The sequence below is a fragment of the Lottia gigantea genome, assembly GCF_000327385.1.
Source record: "Lottia gigantea unplaced genomic scaffold LOTGIsca_210, whole genome shotgun sequence".
NCBI lineage: Eukaryota > Metazoa > Mollusca > Gastropoda > Lottiidae > Lottia > Lottia gigantea.
The window spans coordinates 147,563-160,981 of NW_008708459.1; the positions used below are offsets into that span (position 1 = coordinate 147,563).

General features: G+C 36.0%; 1 protein-coding gene across 1 annotated transcript; it reads left to right on the forward strand.

Moving 5' to 3' along the window:
* Nucleotides 1–1,918: 1,918 nt before the first annotated feature.
* Nucleotides 1,919–2,455, forward strand: LOTGIDRAFT_143608 (hypothetical protein; the record flags this gene model as incomplete). Its single annotated transcript, XM_009054280.1, has 1 exon — nucleotides 1,919–2,455. A coding segment is annotated over one exon (537 nt), but the record flags the coding sequence as incomplete, so codon positions are not given.
* Nucleotides 2,456–13,419: the final 10,964 nt, after the last annotated feature.

The window sequence follows — 13,419 nt, forward strand, 5'->3', positions numbered from 1 at the left end:
TATATACTGATGTGTACTATATACTGATGTGTACTATATACTGGTGTGTACTATATACTGGTGTGTACTATATACTGGTGTATACTATATACTGATGTGTACTATATACTGGTGTGTACTATATACTGGTGTATACTATATACTGATGTGTACTATATACTGGTGTGTACTATATACTGATGTGTACTATATACTGGTGTGTACTATATACTGGTGTGTACTATATACTGGTATGTACTATATACTGGTGTATACTATATACTGGTATGTAATATATACAGGTGTGTAATATATACTGATGTGTACTATATACAGGTGTGTACTATATACTGGTGTGTACTATATACAGGTGTGTACTATATACAGATGTGTACTATATACAGAAGTGTACTATATACAGAAGTGTACTATATACAGAAGTGTACCCCACTCCGCTTTTTAAAGTGATATAATTTTGTTGGACTATCTGTTTGATCATTTGAATATGAATATTCTCCGTATTGCACTGGCACAAGTCATATTCAGATCCGTATCCGCGATTTAAGGGACAAAACTCGTTTCTACAATCACAAAGTCAGACCACAAGTAAATAATGAAGCTAATGTTTTATACTTATTTTATCTTATTTTGAAACTTTCACCCTAGCTATGAAGGAAATATATGGAGACCTATTGGGTGGATCGATGACGACAGTAGGATGTAATTTGGTTGTAAAACAGTTATAATCCATAAATAGAATGTATCAATGTTAGCCCCGAAGGAATTCAAGTTCAAGCCAAATAATATATGCGGTAGTGACGATATAATTTTTTCCCTGAATCCACAAGCGTCGGAATGGCAATGGACATGGTGCAAGGTAACTGTTAGGATATATCTAGCTAGAGTCGAGGTCTAGACAATCGAACAGACTGAAGAAAGTATTTACACATCTGTTCATTTCAACTTTCCTGGCATTTCGTCAGAACTAGGTGCTATCTCTCTATCTAAACTGTTTACAATGTTTCACTTTTTGTGCTGCCGTAATTACACAGTATATCTAGATCTTTACGGTTTCGTGACGTCATTACTACTGGTATTTGTTATTCGCTTGGACCATTAAATTTCGAAAGCAATTTGATTAATTTACTTGGAAAATAGTTTAGTTTTCCGAAACCAATGCAGTTTCTGCTAGAATAATAATCTGTAGGGTATAGTTCAGATTTCATTGGTTCCTGATTTGGAAAGAAGAATTAAAAAAAAACAAGAATAAAGACTAAAAATATATTATGAATAATTATTATTTTGTTCTAACATCGAAGTTTTATTGTACAAATATAATATTATGTCGAATAAATATTGCTCATTCCAAATCCTTTTTAAATACATATTGATACATATTGTTTTACATTGTCATATATATTGTTTTACATTGTCATACATGTTGTTTTACCTTGTCATACATATTGTTTTACCTTGTCATACATATTGTTTTACATTGTCATACATAGTGTTTTACCTTGTCATACATAGTGTTTTACCTTGTCATACATAGTGTTTTACCTTGTCATACATATTGTTTAACCTTGTCATACATATTGTTTTACCTTGTCATACATGTTGTTTAACCTTGTCATACATATTGTTTTACCTTGTCATACATAGTGTTTTACCTTGTCATACATAGTGTTTTACCTTGTCATACATATTGTTTTACCTTTTCATACATATTGTTTTACCTTGTCATACATGTTGTTTTACCTTGTCATACATAGTGTTTAACCTTGTCATACATATTGTTTCACCTTGTCATACATAGTGTTTTACCTTGTCATACATAGTGTTTTACCTTGTCATACATAGTGTTTTACCTTGTCATACATGTTGTTTTACCTTGTTATATATATTGTTTTACCTTGTCATACATGTTGTTTTACCTTGTTATATATATTGTTTTACCTTGTCATACATATTGTTTTACCTTGTCATACATATTGTTTTACCTTGTCATACATATTGTTTTACCTTGTCATACATGTTGTTTTACATTGTTATACATATTGTTTTACCTTGTTATATATATTGTTTTACCTTGTCATACATAGTGTTTTACCTTGTTATATATATTGTTTTACCTTGTCATACATATTGTTTTACCTTGCCATACATATTGTTTTACCTTGTCATACATGTTGTTTTACATTGTCATACATGTTGTTTTACATTGTCATACATAGTGTTTTACCTTGTTATATATATTGTTTTACCTTGTCATACATATTGTTTTACCTTGTCATACATATTGTTTTACCTTGTCATACATATTGTTTTACCTTGTCATACATATTGTTTTACCTTGTCATATATATTGTTTTACCTTGTCATACATATTGTTTTACCTTGTCATATATATTGTTTTACCTTGTCATACATATTGTTTTACCTTGTCATACATATTGTTTTATCTTGTCATATATAGTGTTTTACCTTGTCATACATATTTTTTACCTTGTCATATATAGTGTTTAACCTTGCCATACATATTGTTTAACCTTGTCATACATAGTGTTTAACCTTGTCATACATAGTGTTTATCTTGTCATATATAGTGTTTAACCTTGCCATACATATTGTTTTATCTTGTCATAATATATTGTTTAACCTTGTCATACATGTTGTTTTATATAGTCATATAGTCATAAATATGTGACTTTTCTGAAGATCGCATAGCGTGAACACTGAGTAACAACATGTTTCAGGTTCTGAAAGGCGACTATATGCCTTATACATATCAATAACATAACTAACAATTGTATATATATATAATAATATAATGCATAGAAAAAAGCACCAAGAGTTATTGCACTTGATTTCACATATAATACTGTGTAAAATATAAAAACAGAACTTAAAAAGGTTTTCTAGTCTTTGTATGTGTACTGGCTATGTTAGTGGTAGCGGTGGGGGATGTTGATGGGGGAGTCTCATTGCTTCTATTTGAACCATTCCAAGTTGTTTATCTGACAAATCGTCAAAAACTCAACTCGATAATTAATAAGATAATGACCAATATATAATATGGATATTTATGTAATTAGTGACTTCATAATCTGATCAGTCAAAAAGAATCTAAAAGTATCTCCAAAACATATACAAAGGCTAGAAAATCTGGTTTAAATCGCTTTATTTTGACTAGATGTACCTTTACAGGCTTTTTTCGATGAAATTTATTTCACCGAATTAACAAATCCTTATAAAAACTATACACAGCACAATAAAGTTAAAAATTTAAAAAAAAAATTGATATTAACAATGGTATAAAATAGGCTAGGCACTTTCTAATAATTGGTCTGATACTTGCTGACTCTTTCTTAGTCTTTGAATTGTTATTTTAGATTGTTACCTATGAAATGTGTTAGCTATGTGGACTCTCTGAAAAGTATGTCAAGTTGACAAACCTAAACACCAAAATTCAAATTATTAGCTATGTGGACTCTCCGAAAGGGATGTCAAATTAACAAACCTAAATACCAAATAAACATTATTAGCTATGTGGACTCTCTGAAAGAGATGTCGAGCTGACAAACCTAAATACCAAATAAACATTATTAGCTTTATGGACTCTCTAAAACGTATGTAGAGTTCTTAAATCTTAAAATCTTAAAACCAAATAAACATTCTTAACTATCGGGACTCGTTGACAAAAACAATATTTGCTTTGTGGACTCTCTGCAAGGGATATCGAGTTGACAAACCTAGTAACAGAGCGTCATCAGGTGTTTGATAAGAGTAAGCATGTATGAACAGGTGGTGAGTATCAGAAACTAAGTAAAAGTCAGCAAGTTTTAGACTTTCTAACAATATAATACTAATATTACATAAACATAACACTCTACTTCCAATCTAAATCATTCATGCATTGCTTCTTACTAAAGCTGTAGCGAATAGACGCAGTGTACAGTGTACGGTGTGGTGTACGGTACGGTGTACGGTACGGTGTACGGTGTACGGTGTACGGTACGGTGTACGGTACGGTGTACGGTGTACGGTGTACGGTGTACGGTGTACGGTACGGTGTACGGTGTACGGTGTACGGGTGTACGGTGTACGGTGTACGGTGTACGGTGTACGGTACGGTGTACGGTACGGTGTACGGTGTACTGTACAGTGTGATGTACGATGTACGGTTTGATATTATCGATACGGTAAAATATAGATGTGAATACACGAGGTATGAGGTTTGGACACGAATTGCTCCTACTATTTCTTACTGTACAGATAATCCTGCACGGTACACCACACCAGACAATGTACATGGTCTATTTGCAACTTCAAAACTTACACACTGATTTGTTTTATTCAATGGTCTCAATTGAAGCTTTATTTTCATTTTTTTACGCATTATTGTTTCTGTATTGTTTATTTAGAACTGAAATATATATCTTTTCTATTGAAAAATCTTGTAAACCAGAAACATTCAAAAATATCATAATTGTAGTCTCTAGCAAAATTGAAATGATCAAACTAGGCTAATAATAATATGTACTTATAATTGGACCTACCCAGTACTATTAATATACAACAGAATCCTTGTATAATCTGATAAATCCATAAAACATAGTAATTATTGAAAAAAGATAATAAGCGATTTTAAATAATTACGCTGCAATATCGCATTATCTAATTATACAGAGATTCTGAAGACACCTGGTAAGTCCAACTGATGAAAATAAACTCTTCTTAACCAAGTTTGAGACTTTAAATTTTATATCTATTCTAAGGTGTAGTATCTCTTAAAAAAAATTAAATCTTTAAAACCCCAAAATAATAACAATGTTGTTGAAGATCCTGGTGATGTTTATACTGTTATACACTTTTCGTCTGTAATATCAAAAACAAGATCAATAAATTAATATCAGGTTTTCATATTCAAAGCTTGGGTTGAGACAATCTAATTAAAATTAGGTTACAAGTTCATTTCCTTATTATTTATCGCCGATCTACAATGGAGACCAACCAAAAAATAATGACGAAACGATATTGTAATCTAATTTTGATAAGATTGGGGTTCAATGGAACTTGGCCCAAATGTTTTGCTAATAATTTTACAAGTATAACAACTTATGTCTTTCCAGTGAGACAACAACTTGATTTGAGTATGAATAATCGATAGGAAATAGAACTCCAATGCTGATAATCGCTGGCTTCAACCACTGCCTAGAAAGAAACTCACAGAGGAAGCTTAGTTTTAGGAATGGCTGTAAAGGGGTTTAACAGAAGTTTGCAGAAGAAAGACTGTGGGGCTGGGTATATAAACCCCTGCCCTGACAGAACGTTTCAGAATAGAATAAAGATGGGCTGGGTTCTAAGAAAGACTGTGGGGAGGGGTAAAGGGGGATAACCCTGTTTAAAAAAGAAAAGTGATAAAACATTACGATATTATGTTAGTTTAAAGATTAAAATTATATTAATAAAGACTAGAATAGTAGACTGACTTGATAATAAAAATAAAAAAATAAAATGAAAAAACTTGTGAAAGTTAAAGATAGAAGAAAAGGGGTCAAACAAAATTGAAATGGGTTAAAGACAACATAAAAAGGTTTTAGCTGTTTGAGGGTTAACACAAGAAAAATTAATTTATGGCACTAAAGTTAATTGCATGGAAAATATCAACATTAGGCTTCTCGTTAGATGGTTTACTACAGAAATTAAATGAATTTCTTTCGATTTGTAGGTAATTCTAAACCAATATAACTGGTTGTTTGGTCATGAAAATCAGACCATGATATTTTCGTCCAACTTGACGGAGCCAAAAACAAAACTTGACGAGAAACAATCATTTGTAAGTAGATTACAACTTAAATTTTTGAGGATCCTGTCAACCAGTCTGGTAAACCTCTAGCCAATGATTTTTCAAAATTATCTGAACCCATGTACAGCTGGCTTGACTGGAATAATTAAGAAAAATGACTTATATACGTTCATCTGAAGTGCGCCAAATATCAAAACATTTTAACAGATGCGAGATTCAAATTTAGGTTAACCATGTTCCTGTCGACCTATCACCAGATCAGTGACCAATTCTACTTGGCAATTATTTTATGTACGAATTGACTTGGAATATATATATCCGTACAAGTAAGATAATTCCGTTAATCAAACTCTCGTCCAAAGAATGGAAAAATCGAGAGTAAAAATTGTACAGTAGTGGACTCCTCCAAAGAAAAGTACCCTCGGGTGTTTCTAAAAAGAGTAAGCATGCTCCGCTGCGCACCCACCACTACTATAGAATAATAATGATTCTAGATGGTTTGTTTTATTCTGTTAGAAGCCTAATATTAACAGTGAGTGGAAAACAACAAGGGAACAGCGAGGGAAGATAACATGCTTTAAGATAGATTAGAAACACCAACTTCACAGCTTACAATAAATTACTCGTACTATTAAAGGGATATGTTCATTTAGCTATTCACTTCACCAGCTGATAGAGCTTTATTTTAGTTACCTGTATCACTTTCCAGAAATAAAATCCAGTGCCTCGTTTGTCTGTTTTAAAAAGTGACTGTGACAAAGATAGTTATAAACTAATAAGGCTACCTTATAACAAGTTCTGTCAGCTGATGTAGCCAATAATCAAATGTTTTTATCGCTTTACCACTGATCACATTAAATAAAACTTTCACAAATATCTTTCAAAAACTCAAGCGAAGTGGAACTTTGGAAATAACTTGTTCAAAGTCACAGACTTGGAAGTCAAATAATCAATTTCATTTGAAAAAACTCGAACAAATTTGAAACTTTGGAAACAAAATTTTGAAAATTGTTACAATATATTCAACCAGTCAAGCCTGACAGTTGATGGGCGGGAGTTTTTGAAGTTTTGAAAACCCTATGTTGGTGCTATAGAAAGATATTTTGTTGAAGTTTGAACAATGAAAGCTCTAGATATAGCAGCAGTTTGATATAAAATCAGAATTTACCAAGTTAGGAATATTTTCTCCAAGTATGAACCTCTGAAAAAACAGTAACATGTCACAATTCACAATATCAAAAATATATTATATTATTTTCACATCTGACATGTAAACCATCTGACATGTAAACCATCTGACATGTAAACAATCTGACATGTAAACAATTCATTTATTGAAGTTAAAATCTATATTTGATAATAAATATTCACAGCATCATCAAAAATAATTTTTAATTCCGGCATTTTCTAATTTAACGTTTTCTTGGTAAGAAATATCTGATACCAAACAGTGGCGGATCCCCGAAAGCAAGTTTTTCGGGTAAAAATCTCATAACTAGTTTAAAGATTTTCAGATATCTCAGATCTGATTTTCAGATATATTATAATATTTAATTCCGACGTTTATTAATTTTTTTATTTAAAGTATGAAATATGTCTGATAATAAACTTGTATTTTGCCTGTCGTGTCTGATTAAATCTCCTGAATGTCAGGGTAAAATTTTAGTCTACGTGATATGTTCTTGCGTTAACTGAGCCTTTATTTTAGGACTATTGAAACTGAGTAATGTTTATAAATTAAGAAATTTGTATCAAGCCGCTTGCTCTCTCTGAAGACAAAATTATTAGAAAATCAGCACTGTGAAAATACGTTTACCTTAGAATCGTGAAATTGAACAAAAAAATAAAAAATAAGGTATTCATAACCTTTCAAATATCAAAGTGATAGAATAGTCACGGTCAGAAAACTTTGTCAATTCTAAAATTGTTATTTAAAAATATAAAAAGAAGGCCTATACTTTGTTAAGTATAACTATAAACAGTGGTTAAACCTATTACATATCATCTCCTATCAAGATATTATTTAATTATAATATTACAGAAGATGTTATAAACCACCAATTTGATTTTTTGCAGAATATCATGGTGAAAAAACTTTGGCAATTCTTAAAGAGGACATTTTTCAAATAAACAAAATATCAACAGTGCTGTAACCTTATTTGTATTTGAATATCACGAGTTTGTTTAAATGTATTTCAAGTTCTACAGACGATAATATTATAAACCACCTAGTGTAATGTTATTGAACAACAAAATCAGTTTCCGGAGCATTTCATTACGATTTGATTTGCATTTGAACTTTGAGTAAGACACTACCTTCTCTTGTGGGTAATCTGGTGAAATTTCCACTTATATCTGGTTCCGAAGAACAGGAATTTGAACGATAAACTTTCGCTACCACCGTTTCTGTCACCATATGTTCTTCTGAAACACATTTTCGTAACGAGCGTAATTTTCCTAAACGTTTCTTATTAGTTTCAAACGATTCTATTAGTTCGTGAAAACTTTTCGGTCTCTCTGATTGGTCAGAATTATTGTCTACTACGTTTGTCCTACGTCTAATCACACTATCAATATCACTACGCACAGTATTCACACGATTTCTATCTCTATCTCTATTATCACTCACGTTTACGTCGGATTTTCCCGAGGGCGGTAGTTTGGCGTTGACACATTTAATATCTTTCGTCACAACTTGCGTGACTTGAGAGTTCGCAGCATTGTGAGAGTCGGTTGTCGAGAAAGATTGTAAGTCTTCTCCGAACACGGCATCAGTTTCGTCCAAATCAGTATTATCTTCCGTGATCTCCGCTTGAGTTCCCTTACTAGTAGGGTCGTCAATAATATCAGCGTCTACATCATCATCATCATCATCATCCAAAGACAACAAGCTCAGATCAGGAGCACTACGTGTTAGTAACGGACGCAACGAGCGATGGCGGTCTTCATCACTGGAGCTAAACAACTCCAAACGGCTGGTGACACGTCGTCCGTGTGTTTTATCCTTCAAACGCCTGTCAGTTACACTTTGTCTAGATTTGGATTTTGAGTTTTTCGAGGTGGTTTGAGTTTGTGTTTCAACAGTTCGTTTCTCTGGAGGTGTTGGTTTTACCTCTCCCTGTTGATCAGTAACTGCTGGCGAAGATTTTTCAGGTGCTGGTTTCTCCACCGACCGTTTCTTTGTTGTTTTCACTTCTGACTGTTGATTGACAACTGATGGCCGTTTCCCCTGCGAGGATTCTTGAATAGTTGATTTCACATCTGCCTGTTTCTCCGAAATGGTTGTTTTTACCTCTGCCTGTTTTTCTGAAGTGGTTGGTTTCACCTCTGCCTGTTTCTCCGAAATGGTTGTTTTCACCTCTGCCTGTTTCTCCGAAATGGTTGATTTCACCTCTGCCTGTTTCTCCGAAATGGTTGATTTCACCTCTGCTTGTTGATTAGTACATGGTAGCTTTATAACGATCTCCTTTTCTGGTAATTTCAATGGAGTCTCTGATTCCAAGCTTTTTGACTTGGCGCCCGTTGATAATTTCAATTCAGTTTTGACAGTTTTCGGCGGAGCAGCAGCAATCTTTAGAGTAGGTGCTTTAGAAGCAACTCGAAGTTTGGAACTTTTGGTAGCTTTCACCTCAATTTCTGCCTTTTCTGATTTTTTCTCTGTTTGATTAAATCTGGCCAATTTGTTGCTGTCTAGTTTTGGTGGTTGAGTTTTGACAGAAATGGGTTTGGTGACTACTTTTGGATCAGTTTTTGAAGAATTTGTAGTTTGAGTCTTTGACGAATGAACTTTAGCCGTAGCAGTTTTTGATGTGACCACTGCATCCGAATTAGTTGTAGCAGGAACAATCTTCTTGGTGGTAGAAGAAGTGGATATTTTGGTCGTTTGTTTTGACAACTTTTCAGCTGGTTCAAGTTTGGCTGGTATTTTAATTTCAACTGCTTCCTTTGGCACCGATATGATTTTTTGAGTCTGAACTTTTGGAATTTCCACCATGGAAGTACTAGTCTTTGGTGCTATTACTTCCAGATCTTTTGGAGAATTGTTGTCCTGTTTCTCTATATCCGTAGCTGATGGTGCTGTTGTGTTCGAATCTTTAGGATCAGTGGTTATGACTTTATTAAATGATGCCATATTATCAGTCAGTTTTGGAGCCTCATTCATCTGAGAAGCTCCAAATACCACCCTGGAATCTCTGGGAACATTCGCTACCTTTGTGAATTCTTTTTCTTGGGGAACCTCTTTTCTGGTAGCTGTTACTATTTCCCTTGGCTGAATTTTAGTCGGTAGAGAGGATATCTTACCAAACTGATGACTCTTTAGTTGTCCTGGATTGCTTGAAGCAATTCCACCCATAATCTTAGGTTCATGCTTGACAGGTGAAGTGGGAGAACCTGCATCCTGATGATCCTGGACCGACAATGCAGCGGATTGATTGTCATTGAATTTTAATTGAAATTTCTGCTCTGGTAGAACTTGAGGACTCATTTCAGGACTCGAGAGCTCAATTTGAATCGAAGATTTGGCAGTATTTGTGATCTCTTGTGGTTTGGAAGATAGATTTCTGTAAGCCATGTCGTCGTGCATGATGTCTGGTTCACGTTCAGGTCGGATTCGTATCCTTCCCTTAGCAGCAGTCATCTCTCTGGGGTTGAGATAATCCGCTGTGGTAGGAGAAGGTGAAACAACCGACGTTCCTTCCAATCGAGGAGAAGATTTAGACCTGGCTTTTCGAACTGCGACATCATCGCCCACTACATCTGGGACTTTCGAACGAAAACGTTGGCGTGATTTCCGCAGTCGTTTCTGATCCGAATCAGTTACCGTAGAAACTGAAGCATTTGGTGATCTTGAAGTTGGAGACGGAATCTGTGTTGACTTGAGTGTTACCTTCATTGGTAGTCGTGGTGAGTCAGGCGTTGACTGCGCACCAGATATCCAGACATCTTCGGAGCTGGTCGTTACAGCTGAGGTATGGTTAACTTCATCGAGGATCGCTTGAAAAGATTTAGAAATGGCATCAAATTCAGATTGGGTCTGTTTTTCAACATCAGCTTTGTTATCGTAAGAAGGAGGAGCTATGTTAATTGACAAGCTGGCAGTCTCACGCTTGAGGGGAAGGAAAGGTTCTGGTTGGGGAGAAGGCTTTCGATACAGGGGATAATCACGCCTTTCAGCTCGATCAAACAAAGCATCATTTTCTAGGTCAAGATTCTTATAGATTCTTTCAAGCTCAGTTAAAGCATCAGAAAGCTTGGAGTGTTTGTTATAGTAGAAATCATGCATAGAATCGGACCTTATCTCTGGTGATTTCGGTCCAGTAGATGGAGAGAATTTTCTTAAAGCAAGCAGAATTTTATCAAGATTAGTATCATCAGCTTGCACAAGCTTGTTTTTGATTAATTCAATTTTATTTTCAACATTCTTTGCCAATAGACGCAAATCTTCCATAGACTCACTCACTTGATTCCGTTTATCTTCTGATTGCTGATGTCTCCGGGGCGCTGCCATCGCTACTGGTTTACTCGCCATGCTGACAGTCTCTTGGTATCGGGCGGAGTCACGATGTTTCGGCTGCTGGTCCTCATAAAATGGATCCTCTGAATCCTCAACAAGACCTGTACTCAGCAGTTTGGATTTCAGCAGATTTGGATCTAAAGCATAATTTCCTTGGACCACATTAGCAAAGGTTTGACCTGGTTCGCTTGAAAATGTGTACAAGTCCTTTGCTGAAATATCTTGTGGAAGGTCGTAAACTCCAGAACCTCGATGGTGATTCCAGCTGAGCTTGCGTGGTTGTTCTCTAGTTTTGACATTCTCAATGTACATCGACGATCGGACAGGAGCCGAAGGTTTGAGGTCAGCTGAAGACTGAGTCTGGGAGGATGATCTGGAATCTAAGCTCTCCCTGGTGCTGCTCCTATCCACAGAGGTTTTCAGCTCCTCCAGAGCATCTTCCAAAGTGTTTTGACTGTTGTGGCTTCGTGGTGGCATACCAAGAGTCAACGGAGCTATATTTGGTGTGTACAAGGACTTGGATCTCTGTAATCTGTCTCTTGAAGATGTTGTAAGTCGCGGTTGGGAAGGTAATGTGCTGTTCTGAGATTGGGTTCCCTCATTGGGTAATCGTCCAATACAATTATCATCAAATGAGGACCGTTTACTGTCCCCTGATTTCTGTCCGACCAAACTTTCAAAACTCGTCATTTCTTCTATTTCTTTCCAGAAGGGATCATCAGAAAATGGTATAGTCTGCAGGGTGCGGGCCTTGACTCTTTCAATACTCAGAGATTCTCCTTTTGTGCTTTCCATGTGGGGTGACCAAACGTCTGTTTTCTTGATGTTGTCTTCCATATCAGATATAATCTTTGTCCACTCGTCATCGTTCTGTTTATGTGGTGAGACTTTAGCAATTTGACGACCTTCGTTTTCTTCGCTAAAATTAAAGATCCTACAGAGATTTTTGACAGATTCATCTTTCGATCCCTTGATATCCTGAAGTTCTTGGTATCGTAAATATTTACTGCCTTTATCCATGAGGTTGGGAGAGTCCCGAGAACTGTCCTCTAAACTACTTTGTCTGTCAATGATGATCTTTTCCCTTAGTTGGCCAGCTGAGATCGGTATGTAGGACACCGGGTAATGAAGACTCGGCATGGATCGTTGTTCTACTTCCTGATGTTCTTTTGTTACGGGTTGTGGGTGATACAAGGTGCTCATTGATGTAGATGTGGTGTGTATCCGGGCCCCAGGAACCAACTGAAAGAGTCTGTGGGTATTTGTCTCGTGGGTGAACAGCTGTGGATCTCCTACCAAATGGACAGTGGGTTCTGATGAAGAAGATTTCCTCGGATTTTCCACCGCTGACCAGCTGTAGCTGGAGGTAACAGCTATCGGTCTCGGTATGTCTGGAGGGGGGACTCTTCTCATGTCCTGAGGAGTCAGTCCAAACTCTCCTAATTCAGTTCTCTCCTGAATCGTAGACAGACCATTTTGACTCTTCGATGGTGGTTCATTAGTTTTCTTCATAAAGCTTTCCCACTTTCGAATCCTGTCCGATACTTCGATGTCATAATCCACGTCGGAAAACATCCCACTTTCATGGACTGCTGCCATGGCTCCTGGTGGTAGCAAGTGGTCAGCAGAAACTGATTTGGGCTGACTGTAATGGGAGAGAGGATGTAGGAGATCTCCGTTATAATTCTGTGGCACGACTGTAGCAGTATTGAGTTGCGTGTCAGATTTAGACATGTCGTCTCGATCGTAATATTGACTGCTTGGGCGAGAATGTCCAGTGTGGCTGTCGTACGAGAGTTTCCGTTCTTGTCTTGGTAGCGCAAATCCAGCAGGAAAGCTCATCATATTATCATTATAGTCCATGGCTTCCATTCGGTTTTCTTCTGCTATCTTAATCTCAGGGGGAAGTCTGTTTGAGCCAGGTACAGGTACCCGAATTTCTAATTCAGATTTGGCCACTCTTTGTCGATATGGGACGCCTGGGATAACACTTTTCTGTACTTGATTGGATGGATAGGGTACAATGACTTCGCCAGATCCTCGTGAATAACCCTGGCCTCCGTACCGTTTTGGGTCTGGTAAACTGGCTGATTTCGACACAGGAACATCTCCCCTG